This window comes from Mauremys mutica, chromosome 7 (genome assembly GCF_020497125.1).
Source record: "Mauremys mutica isolate MM-2020 ecotype Southern chromosome 7, ASM2049712v1, whole genome shotgun sequence".
Taxonomy (NCBI): Eukaryota; Metazoa; Chordata; order Testudines; family Geoemydidae; genus Mauremys; species Mauremys mutica.
This window is the reverse complement of record NC_059078.1, coordinates 20,477,425-20,495,197: the sequence shown is the minus strand read 5'-3', so window position 1 is coordinate 20,495,197 and position 17,773 is coordinate 20,477,425. Positions and strand designations below refer to the sequence as shown.

The 17,773-nt window shown below is 47.1% G+C and overlaps 2 protein-coding genes across 3 annotated transcripts in view; both read right to left on the bottom strand.

Moving 5' to 3' along the window:
- ZXDC (ZXD family zinc finger C) overlaps positions 1–3,041 on the bottom strand; it is a 36,404-nt gene extending 33,363 nt beyond the window's left edge. For both annotated transcript variants that reach the window (XM_045024219.1, XM_045024220.1), the window contains exons 1-2: positions 1,895–3,041; positions 272–424 (exon numbers count right to left, since the gene is read on the bottom strand). In XM_045024219.1, coding sequence (XP_044880154.1) covers positions 272–424; positions 1,895–3,035 — 1,294 coding nt within the window. In that variant the 5' untranslated portion in view covers positions 3,036–3,041. The remainder of the gene's footprint in view (positions 1–271; positions 425–1,894) is intronic.
- Positions 3,042–9,735: 6,694 nt separating this feature from the next.
- Positions 9,736–17,773, bottom strand: part of UROC1 (urocanate hydratase 1) — a 103,284-nt gene continuing 95,246 nt past the window's right edge. The window contains exons 21-22 of the mRNA XM_045022784.1: positions 12,758–12,857; positions 9,736–9,979 (exon numbers count right to left, since the gene is read on the bottom strand). Coding sequence (XP_044878719.1) covers positions 9,839–9,979; positions 12,758–12,857 — 241 coding nt within the window. The 3' untranslated portion in view covers positions 9,736–9,838. The remainder of the gene's footprint in view (positions 9,980–12,757; positions 12,858–17,773) is intronic.

Here is a 17,773-nt window from a genome sequence, read left to right as displayed (position 1 = left end):
AATTTAAGTTTCTTTTTTAAATTGACCAGATGAAGTTGACTGTCACTTATAAGTCACAGACAGTTGTTCAGAGTCATTTTCAGGTTCTCACTCTTCCAACTCTTGGTCACAAACATTTAAGGGGTGTTTCTATTGACATTTTAACAAAATCGTATGGGCATTAGGTTTGTAAAGACTGCTTTTATAAATGGCTAAAGCTTGAGGCTGCATTTGACCCAATATCGCTTTATATATTCAACTATCCCAATTTATGAACTACCCTGCTGAATACCTGTGTGACTTCTCATGTGGATTTTCAGTCGGCAGGCTTTGTCATACTGCTTGCTACAACCAGGGAAAGAGCAGGAGAACTGTTCTTGCTCTCTGAAGTGGGCTCGATTATGAGAAAATAATGCACTCACTGTGATAAAGGTTCTCTCACAACCTAAGGAAAGAGTGGAACATCATCAGCTTAGTGTGACACACAAAATAGGCAAATTAAACTCTATACCAGTGGTTCTCAAACTTTTGTATTGGTGACCTCTTTCACACAGTAAGCCTGTGAGTGTGACCCCCCCTTTATAAATTAAGAACACTTGTTTTAAAATTAAAACACACATTTAACACTGTTATAAATGCTGGAGGCAAAGCGGGGCTTGCAGGTGGATGCTGACAGCCTCTGACCTCTTCATGACCCTTTCAGGGGTCACTCACAACCTCCAGTTTGAGAATCCCTGCTCTATACCATACTTCAGGGTTTGCAACTATGGGTTGGAACTGAATATCCACCTAGATTTGGTATGTTCTGGGCACAGAGAAAAGCAGAACTAGTGCAATTTAAGCTGGCGGACTGATAGACATCAACAGATTAGAAGACAGCAGTGAGGACAGTGCTCACAGATTAAAAAAATTGTTCTACTATTGTACATTGATCAAAGCACTATGTAAGTCTAATGGAGATATGCTGAGCGGTATCTTTTTCCTTTCTGCTGTTATTCAATCAGCAAACTCTGAGGGATCTCTCACTGATAAGGGGCAGAAGATGGAGATCAAAAGATTCCAACTGTCCGTCCCAGACATCAGGGTAAAAAACAGAAGTGTGGTAGCACAAGCTAGAGATGACCAACAGGCAAGATAAGCATTGTATCAAACCTACAAAAGTCTAAAGAAGGGACTCCAGGTTAGCCACCCTTGCATATAAATATACCATCTGACCCCAAAGAAACACTGCAGCATAGTAGTGCTCAAGTAAGTACCTCACCTACATTTAATCATCAAAAATATATATGATTTAGATTATTTGAAAAGATTGCTTTGCAGGCTGTGAGGATATTGATTTGTTCATGACAGGGCTAGAAACAGAACCTCCTTCAATCACCAATGGATGAGAAACGTTCATATACTATTTGAAGTTACCAGAATAGTGCATAGAATACACCTCTTAAGGGATCCGAACAAGATCAGCACTGCTTGATGTTTAATTAGGGGGCCATGCGACAGGACTGATTCATGAACAATTCTAGGGGTCTAAAAGGGGACGTCTGCCTCTTGGGTCAGAACTGTGACACCCCCGCCCCCAGCCAGGCAGTTGCTCTATGAAGTCTCCCCACACAAACCAGCTCTCCTCCCTGTTCCAAAGAGGCAGGTGACCCCCAGTGGTCCCACCAACGCTGTAATTTATTCCGAGCCCCATTTCTCCCAGGCAGGCTCCCTAGTAGCTCTCACAAGTCCCGTGATCCTAGATGGGGCTGGGGCGTCCCCAGACCAGTTTCCCCGGGGAGGGTGGCCGGCCGGGCCGGGTGTAGGTCTATCGGGGCGTGGGACTGTGCCAGTGCGTAGGCACTAAGCGCAGCCCCATCCCCAGTAAGGCCCGAGAGGAAGGGCGAGGCCGAGGCCAGCCAGGGATGAGGATTACCGGGGAACTCGCAGCGGTAGGGCCGGTCGGGCTCCAGGTGGCTCCGCCGCTGGTGCGCTCCGAGGCGCGCGGCGCTGGGGAAGCGCTGCCCGCAGGCCTCGCACTTGTGCGCCGCCTCCTGCTCGTGCGCCCGGCCGTGCGCCCGCAGGTTGTAGACCGTGGTGAAGCGCTTGGTGCAGCCGGGCGCGGCGCAGGCGAAGGGCCGCAGCTTGTCGTGCGAGTGCAGGTGGCGCCGCAGCTTGTAGGCGGTGGCGAAGGACCAGGCGCAGCCGGGCACTGGGCAGCCGAAGGGCCGCGCCGCCCGCCCGCCGCCGCCCGGCCCGGGCCCCCCGTGAGCCGCCTGCCGGTGCAGCCGCACCTGCTGCTTGCGGGAGAAGGTCTCGGTGCAGCGGGGCTCGGGGCAGTGATAGACCAGCAGCGCCCGGGAGCCCCCCGAGGCCGGGCCCGGGACCTCCCCGCCCGCCGCCTCCCCCTCCGAGCCGGGGGGCTCGGCCCGGCTGGGCAGCGGCGATGGGGCTTGGAGGGCGGCCGGCTCCGGCGCGGCCCCGGCGGGAGCAGGCGGCCCCGGCTCGGCGGCGCCCGGCCCCAGGGTCAGGACCCCGTTCTCGATCCGCACCAGCAGGCTCTGGTTGTTGATGGTGATGGTGCCGGAGAAGCCGCCGGGGCCCGAGCCGGCCTGGCCCGCGCCCTCCGCCGCCTCCGCTCCCCGCCGGGGCGGCGCAGCAGACGCGCCCGGACCCGGCGGCGGCGGCGGCGGGGCCGGCCCGGGAGCCTCCCCCTGCTCCCCGCGGGGAGGCTCGGTGCGGCCGCTCTCCCCGCCGCCCGGCCCGGCCCCCGGCTCCGCCGCGCCCCGCACCAGGTTGAAGACGAGCAGGAGGCCGTCGCTGTCGGGGCCGGGCGCCGGGGGGGGGCCGGGGGCGGCGCTGGGGCCCGGCTCCTGCTTCTCCTCCAGCAGCATCACCGGGAAGCTCATGTACAGGCCCGAGGCGGCGGCGGCCGGGTCCCACTCGGGCGGCGGCTCCGGCTCCCGCTGGGGCAGGCGGCCGGCGGGCGCGGCGCTCGGTGCCGCGGCACCGCCGCCATGTTGGGTGTCGGGCCGGGCCCGGGCCGCCTCCACCGCGGGCAGCCCCTGCGTTTCCATCTTGGGGGTCCCTGTAGCAGCGGCTGAAACCGGAGCCGCGGGGCGGGGCCGGCCCGGGCGGGAGGCGGGGGAAACCCGGAGCAGAGAATCCAGAGCGGAGCCGGGCGGGGCGCGGGGGAAAACCCGGCACCTGGATCCCGCTGGTGTTACGGAAGGGAGGACGGGCTCCCTGGAGCGCTGGGGCTGGAGCGGAGCCCGGGCCGGGAGCATGGAGCCGCAGGGTCCGCAGCAAAACCCCACGGCTGGCGGCTTGTCCCTATTGCCACCCCCGCCTCGTCACCAGTCCCAAACAGGGCCGCCGAGCAGGGTCGCCCAGAGGATTCAGGGGGCCTGGGGCCAGGGCCGGCTTTAGGAAGTGCGGGGCCCAATTCGAATACCCGGCGGCGGTCCGGGTCTCCGGCGGCATGTCCTTCACTCGCTCCGTGTCTTCCGCGGCACTGAAGGACCCGCCACCGAAGACCCAGAGCTACTGAAGGACCCGTCACCGAAGTGCTGGCCAAGACCCGGACCGCCGCTGGGTGAGTAAAAATTAAAACATTAGGCACTCTTCTTTAGGGCGCGGGGCCCGATTCGGGGGAATTGGGGGAATCAGCCTAGAGCCAGCCCTGCCTGGGGCAAAGTGGGGGAGCTGCGGCGCTTGTACTCACCCGGCGGCGGTCCGGGTCTTCAGCAGCATTTCGGCGGCAGGGGGCCCTTCAGTTGCTCTGCGTCTTCAACAGCACTGAAGGGCCCCCCACTGCCGAAATGCCGCCGAAGGCCTGGACCGCCGCCAGACCAGGGCTCGCGGGGCCCCGAGAGCAGGTTCGGGCCCCGGTGAAAAACATTTTTGGGCCCCCCCAGCAAGGGCGAACTAGCTAAACAGGACCTGAGAAGCCGGATCCCGGGCCCCCGTCCGGACCGCAGGGCCCTGGTAATTTGTACCGGCTCCCCCCCCCCCCCCCGCCCACTCTCATCAGCCCTGATCCCAAAACCTGAGCTTGGTTTACAGCTCATAGGGATCGAGAAATAACTTGCCTGGGTTGGTCTGTGAGATTTAAACGCTACTTGGCATGTGCCTCCCCCCACGCACTCCCCTGCCTGCTGGTCCTGGCAGGGTCACTGCTACCGGTTCTCCCCTAACCCTGGGGAGCTGCCCTGCCATTCTAGCCTCACTCGTCTCACTGCCTTGGCCCCTTCCCAGTGCCAACCTCTCACATTCTCCCTTGGTTCTCCCCGAGATTCCTGTCCCCCACCTACTCTCTGCACTCCCTGCCTCCTCCAATTCCCACTCCTTCTTCCTTGCTCCTCTCAGCTCCCCTTCTGCACCCACATTCTCCTGTCTCCTCCCATACCCCAAACTCCCCAATCCCCCCTTTGTTTGCCACCTTTCCTCCACATTCCCCAGCACATGCCTCAGTCTTCCTCCTGCCCAAGGAACCTCTCTGACCCTGCTACTTCTTCATATTCCCCAGTTCCCACTCTGATAACCTCCTGCTGCCCCCTCCATCCCCAGCACATCCTCCGCTTTTCCTTCTGACCTCCCATATTCCAATCTCCCCCTCCCAGGCTCCTTTTAACTTCTGTTCCATTGAAAACAATGACCATCTTTATTAGGGGTAGGCACACTTCCTCGTGCAAAGTCTGTAGGAAAACATTGACTATCTTGCCTGATGCTTCAGTCCTGTTGAAACTGATGGAAGATGGCAACCCTTTGGAACAAGGGCAAAAATTCACGAGAAACCTGTAATTCACGAGGTTAAAACACAGAAAATATCACAAGGCTCACAATAAAATCATGAGTGCGAGCACCTCTGAAAAATATGTTTCTTCTAGCTCTCATAGTTGTGAAGTGATCCTGCTAATCCAAATGAGAACCGAGTGTAACTAATGCTGTGATGTCTGCCTAACTCTGTAAACAGCCAGAAACAATACTTAACACAATTTTTTATTTGCTTTTAACTATATATCCATTTGAAAACATTATACATATATCAAAGGTGATTATTCTGGTATTAGCTTATGCTCCTTATCCTTATGGTAATAAGCTATCAACCAGTATAAGGCATCTCTCTATATTATGTTCCCACTCTGGGTTGTACAGCTTTAACTAGTAATTTATTACACACTTTTTAATCAAAATAGTTAAATCGGTACAAAAACTATGTGTAGACCAGGCCTGAGATATGTGACCCCTCCAGTCCTTGGTTCAAAGCATAAGGATGTCATTCTAAAAAGCCTAATTTGACAATGAACATGTCATCATAAACTTTCATTGCTGATCTGTTTATGGGGAACTGGGTCAGTACGAATCCCATGGGTGGTGGGAAAAGCAGAGCAAAGGAAGGAGGAAAGACACAAAGACAAGAAAGAGGGAAAGAAACAGAAAGAAGGTTGAGGAAGGAGGAGAAACATAGGGGCCTAAAAAGGAGAGAAAATTCTCCCACTGAGAGATGCTGAAGTCAGTTTGCGATCCTTGATCTTTGTGCAAAAACCTCTCCTTGATATCAGAGACAGAGCTGCTGTGACTTGAGGGTAATATGTAGTCTAGTATGCTCCAGCCCATAGACCACAATTGAAAATGGAATTTAGCCCTTCTGTCTTCCTTCATCCTACTTCCATATAAAAGGAAATTATATCATGTTTCAGGCAAAAAGGGCAGATTAACTACAATTTAGATTTCAGAGTGGTAGCCGTGTTAGTCTGTATCAGCAAAAACAACTAGGAGTCCTTGTGACACCTTAGAGACTAACAAATGTATTTAAATTTACAAGGACTCCTCGTTTTTACAATTTAGATGTTAATAGTATTCTGAGAAACAGCCAGTAGATGGTGCTATAGCACTAGCCCAACAGTTCCATTTTGCATTTATTTTAAAAATTACTTTAATTTCTCTTCACAGTATAATTTTGTATTTAATCTTGAGCACCAAGGCTCGTTTCTTTATGTGGAGCCCTTATTCACTGATAATAGTACCAACAAACATTCAGGAATTAACAAGCTCCTATTATTTGCGAATGCCTCCTGTAGTGTATTAATATGGGTGTGTAATAGGAATAAGGGCACTCAGGCTAGTCTTATGCAATGTATGGGTGTAGAGACACAAGGAGATCCCCTTCCATAACATGCTTGTGCAAAAGAGAAGCCACAATATCAGTCCTCCTGATTCACAAGACCTATAGGTTGTGGTGACGCAGCACTAGAAACCCCAGAGGCAAGCCGGCCATTGCCCCCCAGTTCCTGAAGGAATTATCTCTGAGTTACTCATACTTTCCCTGTGGTGGGGCACCTCTGCAGCACCCCATCACTGCAGGCCCTGGCAATCTAATTGTTTTGGATGCCTTCTGGTGGTAATTCTTATTACCGTTTTTCTTAGCTTAGGAAATGCATCTTGGATAGCATATGGCCTGGGGAATTCTTCTCAACAAGTTGGGAGTATCTGTGTTTGGAGAGTGAGAAATGAAAGCACGGTAGATTGTTAGCAAAATTCTAGGCCTCTGTCATTGCTAAGAAAGAAACCCAAACCAAAAATCCTTCATGTGTACAACGCACCAGAGATGCTATGAAAGCTCTATGGAATTATGGAACCACAAAGCTCACCAATCTAAACGAAACACCAATTCAGCTACAGTGATAGATATAAAAACTGAAGCTCCAGATTAATTATTCTTCCTCACTTTGTGAATTTAAGTCCTGTAGCCATAACTGTGCCTAAGCTTTTTCAGAACATGCAGCTTTGTCTTTCCCATGCCAGGAGAAGGACATGAAGACACTGTTTGTAGTTAAGGAAGGACTTTCACAATGAGGCATTGTGAATTGCTACAGCAATTCATTTACTGTGTCAGTCATTGCATGGGTGTCTTTTATTATGACTACATATGTGTTTGAATAAGCACACTCTCCCCCTCAAAGGTTTCTCCAACAGTGAAGTCATCTTCCCAGACATGACATCAGTCTCCCCATGGAAGGGGGTTAAGCAATCACACCTTCAGAATTCTGGCTTCTCTGCAAGACAAGGTTCAGATAAGCTCAGGGAAAAAAAAAACACCTTTGCCCTAGACTTGCATATGGTTTCAGCATGCTCTTAATCAGCTACTGCTTCATCCCAGTGGTGGGTAATGGGAAATCTGTTTCCTTTACCTCCCTGGCAAGGGTATCATGAGGCTCAATTAGTTCACATTTGTAAAATGCCTTGAGATTCTCAGCTGAAAGGGCTATACATGTACAAAATACATCACAATTAGTAAAAAGGGCAAGGGGCGTTACTAAATATGATGAATTACTCATGGGTTCATTTAAGTCCTTTCATTACTATTCCATCAGCCATCTTGCATTGCTCATGCTAATTAGACAAGTCTAACTAAAACTGATTGCAAGAAAGTCTGATCCTCAACCAATAAATCTTGTATGGAGATTATGTTTGGGTTCCGTTGTTTGTTGACATATGGCCTGGTCCTGCAAATGCTTACTCCCAGATGTATGAGTGCTCCCATTGACTCTGGTAGGAATAAGCATGGGAGAGTTTGCAGAATCAGGCCCAGATCATAAAAGCTTTGAGTTTGGGACCATGTCTCTTTTTGTCTGTTATACTATACTGAGCACACTGCCAGAACATAACTGGTATGAAATAAGGAAAATGAATCTAACGTATTCATAATAAAGATTTCCTTAGTATAAGGCAGCCTTTTCCCTCAGTGGATTTTCACGTGAGGATTAGGTTAAATTTATATTAAAAATTCTTTCAGTAAAAAGAACTGATGTATTTGCTGGGCATTTATTCATGACAAAACAGTCGCCCAATGCCATTAAACTGAGAAAAATATCTTTGAAGTCAAAAAGTGTAATGATTTTGTAAGAGGCAGTTATCAAGATGCTAACATTGGGCCCAATTCAACTCTTGTTTAAATCAATTGGAGTACTTTGGAAATAATTATGTATATAGGTCAAAGCACAGATTGGCAACTTTGGCTGATACCTACTTAAGTTATGGATATGTAAATTGGCAATTGTTCTTCTGTAATATGTAGCAATTTTGACCACTATTTGCACTTCCCAGGACATTTGGTTAACGTGTGTATTTACAGCTGTATATTGTATAACTACAGACTAGTCAGCCTCACCTCTGTCCCTGGAAAAATCATGGACCAGGTCCTCAAGGAATCCATTTTGAAGCATTTGGAGGAGAGGAAGGTGATCAGGAACAATCAACATGGATTCACCACAGCAAGTCATGCCTGACCAACCTGATTGCCTTCTATGATGAGATAACTGGCTCTGTGGATATGGGGAAAGCGGTGGTCGTGATATACCTTGACTTTTGCAAAGCTTTTGATATGGTCTCCCACAATATTCTTGCCAGCAAGTTAAAAAAGTATGGATTGGATGATTGGACTATAAGGTGGATAGAAAGCTGGCTAGAGCATCAGGCTCAACGGGTACTGATCAACGGCTCAATGTCTAGTTGGCAGCCGGTATCAAACGGAGTGCCGCAGGGGTCGGTCCTGGTGCGGGTTTTGTTCAACATCTTCATTAATGATCTGGATGAAGGGATAGATTGCACCATCAGCAAGTTCGCGGATGACACTAAGCTGAGGGGGGAGAGGCAGATATGCTGGAGGGTAGGGATAGGGTCCAAAGTGACCTAAACAAATTGGAGGATTGGGCCAAAAGAAATCTTATGAGGTTCAACAAGGACAAGTGCAGAGTCCTGCACTTAGGATGGAAGAATCCCATGCACTGCTACAGGCTGGGGACCGACTGGCTAAGCAGCAGTTCTGCAGAAAAGGACCTGGGGATTACAGTGGACGAGAAGCTGGGTATGAGTCAACAGTGTGCCCTTGTTGCCAAGAAGGCTAATGGCATATTGGAGCATTACCAGAGATCGAGGAAAGTGATTATTCCCCTCTATTCAGCACTGGTGAGGCCACACCTGGAGTATTGTGTCCAATTTTGGGCCCCCCACTACAGAAAGGATGTGAACAAATTGGAGAGTCCAGCTGAGGACAATAAAAATAATTAGGGGGCTGGGGCACATGACTTATGAGGAGAGGCTGAGGGAAATGGGCTTATTTAGTCTGCAGAAGAGAAGAGTGAGGGGGGATTTGGTAGCAGCCTTCAACTACCTGAAGCGGAGTTCCAAAGTTTCCACTCCACGTATGTATTTATACCTGCTCCTATATTTTCCACTTCATGCATCTGATGAAGTGGGTTCTACTCCATGAAAGCTTAAGCCCAAATACATTTGTTAGTCTCTAAGGTGCCACAAGGACTTCGCGTTGTTTTTGCTGATACAGACTAACACGGCTACCACTCTGAAACCTAACACTTGGTCAGTCATTTTGCTGTGACAATAATATATACATATAAAAATAGCAAATGAAACAATGAATTCACACTACTGTGGCTTTTTAGGGTAATGTTGATCACTAATTTGGCTACTGAACCACTGAGGTCTGAGTATCCCTGCACTAGACCAAGGAACCGCTCAGATTTCTGAACAGTCAGACAGGAATGGATTTTTTTTTAAAAATGTAGCTTAATTAGTTAGGCCCTGATTCCAATATCCTTATTCACACTGAATAGTATCTTACTGCAGGAGTAGACTCAGTTAAGTCAATGGAAAAACTCCCAATGATTTCAGTGGAGGTTAGATCAGACCCTAAATGTAGGGAGCCTCAGCATTACCCTGCTAATGATGAAGGAAAAGAACTGCTCACATAGGAGAGACACTTGCAAAGCGTTTATTATCTTACCAGAGAGTGAGGTTGGGTAACAAGAAAGCAACTTCAAAATGTGTCTGAAAAGAGCATAATGAATTCAGAATGCAATTAACGATGCAGGGCTTGCTCCAAAATGCTTTCGTCTACCACCTTGTGTGGGAGAGTCACCTTTAATTTACCAGTCTCCTCCATCGCTTGGCAGATTGTTTCATAGGCATTACTGTTGCCCGACCAACAGCGTCTAGCTACCTGTCAGATCACAAATGAGGTGAAAGTAAATGGATGTAAAAATGCAACTGTATCTCCCCACATCTCACCTCTCCCCATACACGCGCACACAATTTAATGATAACAAATCTACCAAACTCATGCTAGTTCCCAGTTTCTTTACCAATGTAAGAAATCATTTGCTCTTTCACCCTAAGCATTTTAAAAAAAAAGGTTTTGGATGGTCTTGATGCATTTTAGTCCAGTTAAATATTAGGGGCTGATAGCCCTGGCTAGAGCAAGGCACATTGTAAAAAGATGCTTTGCAAAAGTCCCTCACAAGGAAAAATTAATGGATCTCAATCCAGATCTGCAAAACTAGCTGCTGTTTCAGACCTAGGTCTGTCTTAAACGATCACTGATTTTATCATGGGATAAATAGTTACATGGAAGGATGTTGAGATCACTGAACATATTTTCAAATTGAACCCCTGGTAAGATTTGAAACCAACAGGCCAAACTCTCTGCTCCACTGAAGTAAATGACGTAGAAGCCATTTATACCAGCGGAGAATTCAGCCCATAGTCTCTAGAACTGGAAGGCTCAGAATGTCTATGGCAAAGTTATGCCCAAACCACAACACCAACACATAGATCTGAACTTGCTGGTGAGTATTGGCCTGTTAAACCCAGGGCTGTGAGTTCAATCCTTTAGGGATCTGGGGCAAAAATCTGGGGATTGGTCCTGCTTTGAGCAGGGGGTATGACTAGATGACCTCCTGAGGTCCCTTCCAACCCTGATATTCTATGATCATCACAAGTATATTGGTGCTATATAACTATTCTCAATTATTAATTTATTATATCATGTATCCATTATGTCATTTAACACAAGCATCACCGGCCAAATCTTCAGCTCCTTACTCAGTCTTTACACAGGCACAATCCTATGTGCAATGGCCCTAGAAATATTATTGTATTATGCATTACAAATCCGTGTTTGAAGTATTTGGTCAGACTCAAAGTGTTAAAATAGGCAAATGCTTAAGGTCCCAGTTCAGCAAAGTACTTAAGCATGTGATCAATTTAGAACTAATACATTTTGAGGATTATAAAAATAAAAGAACTACTAGTCAATGTCCCCTGACATAGGATTATTCCTGGCAGTATATTTTCATGTGTACTGTCCAATTTCTTTCCATTTTTGGATGTAGGAATATAGACAATATTCTAAGATTGTCTTTTTTAAACAGCGCGCTGAGAAATTGTGCTATTGCATGCAATAAATCACACTGCAAGTAAATCTTCTACCAGACTGTTGTTTTATAGGCTGTCTCTGATAAATTATGCTTGTTAAGCAGCGGCTTCCATTACTCAAGTCTAGAGATTAATTTAATCTTCTTCCTCAATGATTTATCTATTCTATCAGATCTGGTACAGGGAGTGCATGTGGATAGTTCCTCCTACTGTTTTTGTACCACATTCTCTGGAGAGAACCCATTTTCAGATCTAATGCAAGGAAGGAAACCATCTTCATCAAATTCTTCTGAGAAATAAAACAAAAATAGACCACACCAGAATTGGCAAGCAATAGCCTCAGTTGGTCTGAGACACATCAAGTAATTATGCATAGGCAAAGTCTTCCTAAAATGCAACACATTTTGTCCTTTATAATTTTGCTTTATGTAATTATGCCACTGTGAGGCGTTGTCTATAGAAATTGAACCCAGGACCTGTGGATCTAAAAAGCATGAGCTCTAAATTACCACCTCTAGTAGCACAGGCATGGGAGTTGAGTCGTAAACCCATGTTGGTCTCGGCACTAAAGGAGGACAATCACTCTGTGTTAGTATGTGTTACACTCTCCCTCAGGCCAAGGAAACTCAGCCCAAGCTCATGGTCCATTGCAGTTCAAATAAATAAACTGATTTGAGTTTGAAACTCTAGACTGAGGGACATGTGGCACATATACAAGAATAAAAGTGTCCACAGGTGCCTAATGTAAAGGTATCTTGGGGTTCCTCCTTTTCCCACTGACAATACTGGAAAAACTCTCATTGATATAAATTGGAGATAAACAGGCCTTTTATGCATTGGGAATTCAGTGGGGGTTGAGGGCAGGGCCGGCTCCAGACCCCAGCGCGCCAAGCGCGCGCTTGGGGCGGCATTTTGCCGGCAGGGAGGCAGGCGGCTCTGGCAGACCTTCCGCAGTCATGCCTGTGGGAGGTCCACCGGAACTGCGGGACAGGTGGACCTGCCGCAGGCATGACTGTGGAGGGTCCGCTCGTCCCGCGGCTCTGGTGGACCTCCCGCAGATGTGCCTGCGGAGGGTCCGCTGCTGCCGCGGCTCCGGTAAACCTCCCGCAGGCATGACTACGGAAGGTCCGCCGGAGCCGCCTGCCGCCCTGCCGGAAAAATGCCGCCCCAGCGGACCCTCCGCAGGCACGTCTGCAAGAGGTCCCCCGGAGCTGCGGGACCGGCGTGCTTGGGGCGGCCAAATTCCTAGAGCCGCCCCTGGTTGAGGTGCTGTTGACCTCCCAGGATAAGGTCCCAAAAGCCCTACATTTATTGGGTCTTTTTTTTAGGGTCTGACACCAAAGCCCATTGAAGTTGACTAAAGTTGATAGAAAGACTCCCGCTGACTTCAATGGGGTTTGGATCAGGGCCATAAATAGTACATGTCAGAGAACAGTTAGCAGAGTTAGTTACTCTGCCTATTTCATGGTACACCTTCCATATTCCTGGGATACCAAGCATTTTTTTGTGTTTTGAAGAAGAAAAGCAATATTTCAAGTCAAAACAGAAGGCAGATTTTGCTTACTCCATTGGAAACATCCCAGCTGAGCATTATCTTAGCTTGTTTCTCGGCCTCTGCCGATCCATCCAGAACAAGGCCAAATCCTCCATTTATTACTTCGCCCCTTTAAAATATAAGTATTTACATTTTTAAAATAAATCTTTTTTTTTTAATTATACAAACCAATCCTATAAGGTATCCCTCCAGTCAGATGCACTGGGGGAAAGAGAAAATCTAAATTAGGCCTGGATAATATTGCTGAAATTGGATACAGGATGCAGTCAGTGAGTCTTTGTACTTAAAAGATGGAAAGCTAGCAGTACAAGGAACCAAAGTCCTAGTGTAGAAAAGGGTAGGAAGCCCATTCTGTACTTTCCCACACTGCCAGCCAGCAAACCCATTTCTGACCCAAGTGGCAGTGCCAGAAGCTAAGCCTGCTATAAGTCTCCTGAGGACAGTATGTTCCACATAGCACTTGCTTTATTAAAACAAAACAAAACCCAAATACAGAAATGCCAGCATTCCTGATGATTAAAGAGCTCAAGTCACAGGGCTTCTTAAAGGTTAAGCCTTTCACATTTGCTACATTCAGGTCTAGCATTCAGATAGTACGGTGATGGGGGTCCTGTTGGTATCTAGATAGACAGACCGACCTATTAATTCTCCCATATCAGCTAAATAAAAGTTGGAACAGTTTGTTTAGCATAAGGCATTAAAATATATTTCAAGGTGAACACCTCTCCAGTCATATGGAGGAAAGGACTGAATAAAGCACTGGATTTATGGCCTATTAAAACAATCTATAACTAAGGCAGCGAGTTTGTCACAGATTCTGTGACTTTCCAGGACCTCGGTGACTTCTGCAGTGGCCGGTGTGGCTGGCCACCTGAGCAGCTCGGGCAACTGCTTAGCCAGCTGTACCAGCCGCTGCTGGGGCAGTCTCAGCAGCAGGAGTTTGGGTGCATGTCGGAAGGGGCTCAGGGCTGAGGGTTGGGGTGTGGGAGGGGGTGAGGGCTCTGGGCAGCACTTACCTTGGGGGACTCCCTAGACGTGGTAACATGTCCCTCCCTCAGCTCCTAGCTCTGTGCGCTGCCTCCGCCTGCAGGCACCACCCCCACAGCTCCCATTGGCCACAGTTCCCAACCATGGGAGCTGCGGAGCCGGCGCCTGGGGTAGGGGCAGCACATGGAGCTAAGGGAGGGACATGTCACCGCTTCTAGGGAGACACAAAGAGCCAGGTAGGGAGCCTGCCAGCCCTGCCAGTACCCCCCAGAGCACCTGCGGCGCCCCCAGACCTCCCCCCCGAGCACCCACGGCATCCCCTGGGCTTCCCCCCCAACCACAAGCATCCACAGAACCCCCGGGCTGCCCCCTCTCCAAGATTTAGTCAGAGGTATATAGTACAAGTCATGGACAGGTCAGGGGCCGTGTATTTTTGTTTATGCCTGTGACCTGTCCATGACTTTTACTAAAAATACCCATGCCTTATCTATAACCCCACGGCTACTGCCTTCGCCATCCCCCTGTCCTCTCTGTTCTTTTCCTCCCTATGACTGGAGGGGTGTTAACAGGCCACTTCACCTTGAATGGTCCCTTGTGTGTTAACTACTTATGCTAAACAATCGGTTACACCTCCCATTTAGCTGTGACACTCAGTATGTTTCCTAGCCTGGAAGAAGCCCACTGTGTAAGCTTGAAAGCTTCTCTCTCACCAACAGAAGTTGGTCCAATAAAATATATTACCTCACCCATTTTGTCTTTGGTCCACTGAGTGTGACTGATAACTTAGCCAGAATTCTGCTCTCAATTACACCCATGTAAACCCAGAGTAACTCCTGATCATTTCAATGCAGTTACTCCAGTGTAAATGAGATCAGGACCTGGTTTTCAGATCAGCCCACTACTAATATAGAACAGTAAGAAAATTAGATCTCTAGTTTTTTTTTGTTTTGTTTTGTAAAAGATTCTCTTTGGCAAAACACTTGCAGAGATATTCTTTTTAGTGACAAAACATCTGAGCCCAACATCTCAAAGATAATTCTTTGAAGCATGGAGGTGAAGGGCTAGATTCCTGATCTTAAAAATCCAGAGCAACTCCACTGATTTCAATGGAATTACTCCAATGTACATCCAGAATAGCAAGCTAGAATCTGGCCTACCATTTAAAAACACACCAATAAATTAACCCCCAAACAAGTCATGTTTGTTAGGATGGCTTTTCCAACAAAACCTCTCACTTTTAAAGGAGAGTACTCTGCCTTCATTAGCATTGGGTAATATTTTCAAGTAATTAAAGAAACATGTGGCATTTTGACCTAAGCTACCTCCTATAATTTCCAGATGCCTCCTTGTAAGGTGATCAAAGAAAACCAGGCCCCTCTCACAATCAAGATGTCACACTGTCAACTGTGTAGTTCAATGCTTAAATTACCTCTGCTTTTTTGTCACTACAGGTTACACAGACCTCATGCTAATATATATTCTTGTGCAAATGAACAGACCTCGAGAAATCAATGACATTCAGTTGCTATAATTATGGCCAAGCGTGAGTTATTCTGTACCCACATCAACAGTGCATGTGATGCAGATCCAGCTAAATAAATACAAATCCTGTTTTTCTGTTTGTGTTACAAGGTTATAACTTAGTGAATCAAAATGGAGGAAAGACATTTCTTGAGCCGCATAGGAAGAAGCATCAGATTTGTCAACAATTCTGGTGAAAACAAAACATCTACCGAGGAGGCTGGCTGCCAAATAAATTGTGATCCTCATTTCTGAATTCTCTAAACAGCAACATTCCAATGTCAAGTTGATTTCTTTCTAACATATGTATATACATACACTCCTTTATCAGTTATCAGGGAAATGAAAGAGGAAAAATAAATCTCACAGACAAAAAGCCTACATCGACTGAGATCAAGGAGATGAGGTGGCTAATTTTCACCATGCGCAAGGAGATTTCTATATTGCAGAGCCAGCTGACTTCTCATGTCCCCAGCGGTCTTTACAATGCAACACAGGTTCTCAGTTGCTGAAGTGCCACATTGCTGGATGAAAACGGAGGACCAAAGAGCATCTGGCTCCGAAGGCAAGGAAAGCAAATATATTTGTAATGGCTGGGGACTGTGTCTTTTTTAAAAGAAAAACTTCCATATTATCCCTCCTTTTCTCCCAAAAAACAAATGCAAGGAGGATGCAGCTCCAACTAGACTGAGTGGTATCTAGTTAAACAGAACAGAACCACTGCAGTGCCAAGGCTTTTAGAAAGCTCTCCGGACTGCAGCATCTAATAACATGACATTGTTACGACATCTGTGTCTCAGCATAGTGGCCTATTAAGACTTGTGCAAGGACAGGCCCAATTTTCAACTCCAACGTTCTTTGTGGAAGCCAAACTCTTTCATCACACAGGGCCAAGTCTACCCCCATGAGTAAAGTGAGCAAGAATGAGCCAGTCAGGTACTGTACCAAATACCCAACCCCAAATCATCCAGGGCAATTGGTAGGCTGGGTTACCGGTACCTGCCTTTCCATGAGTATTTGGATTCCCGTAAAGTTCCATTTGCTAATTTTCTGATTAATTTTGCAAGCACCCCCTTTGTATTACATTCTGACACAGATCCTACTCACTGGTGTAAATCCACTTAAGCCAGTGGAGTTACTCCAGATTTACATTAGTGTAATTGAGATCCCAATCTGGCCCATGCGCTATTCAAGCAAAAGTAGGACTAGAGTCCCAAAGTGGGGCCCACCATGGGTTATATAGGGGTCTGTCCCTTGAGTCAGGGCCAGAACAGTGTTCTGCACTTTTGCTGCACAGAGGATGCCATTTTGTTCTCAAAATGGTGTCCTCCAAACAGTGTGAGAGGTCACACTGGTGGAGGTATTCCCAGGCTGGCAGAGGCATTCCAATAGTACCCTTCAGGACCACATCCTCCCTGTGAGGGTTTAGAAGTACTATTTTGCCACAGATGTCAAGACTTGCGTCACTTATACAAGACAGGAAAGTAATACCCCCATTTAGGAGAAACAGAAATACAGATAAAAATGAAGTGTAAAGGCCCTATAACAACATGAAACTGATGTATAAAAAATGAAAGGGGTCCAATGCCTTTAGTCAGATGCCAAAGGGGTCATTTGCAGAAAAAAAATTGGGAACTACTGGACTGGATAGTCTTTTCTATCATTTGAATTTTGAACAGTCACAATCAATGCATAGAATAAACAATTCCTTAAGATATTAATCAAATACATTTAAATAAAATAACTAATACATTCATGGACATAGTGATCTTTTGGCAGATTTTCCAGCAGCTGATGAAAAAGGCTAAATTCAGCACAGAAATGACTCACTATGAATTATTCACTCAGGATCTAGTTGTTTTCCATCTCTACAGCCTATGGTTGAGATTATCAGAGCAGTTTAGGGGATTTAGAGACATATCCTCCATTATAATTAGCAGACATTATGGATTAAATCCTGGCTCTACTGAAGTCAATGGCAAAACACTAATTGACGTCAACAGGGCCAGGATTTCACCCTGTGTGCCTGACTCTCTCAAGACTATGGCCCCGATTCTGATCTGATCCAGGTTTAAGTCAGTAATAACTCCATGAAATCACTAGAGTCAGAATAATGCAGACAGAATGATCTGACCAACCAGGATGGGAGATTGTTTTAGCTCCAGTTAACAAGGCCAGATAATAGTCAGTGCCTCTGTGAATAACATCTGTTGCAAGCTCTTTAATTCTGGTTCTCTGTACAGCTGTTCTGTAACATATTGGAAGGAGAGTGGGTTCTTTACAACATTTAACAGCAAAAATTGTGCCTCTTTCAGCAACATTCTGTTCCAGTGGACAATATCCCAGAGACAATGCAACCAGCCGAAGCCTCAGTAACTTCATGCCTCTCACACTACATTTTTAGCTGTAGTTTCCAAACTTGCTGGCATATGTTAGACTTGCGGTCTTGGTGATCAGCATTTCCTATGGCAATACACTTTCCTGCCCTTAAAGTCATGTGCTTGACTGAGATTTCAT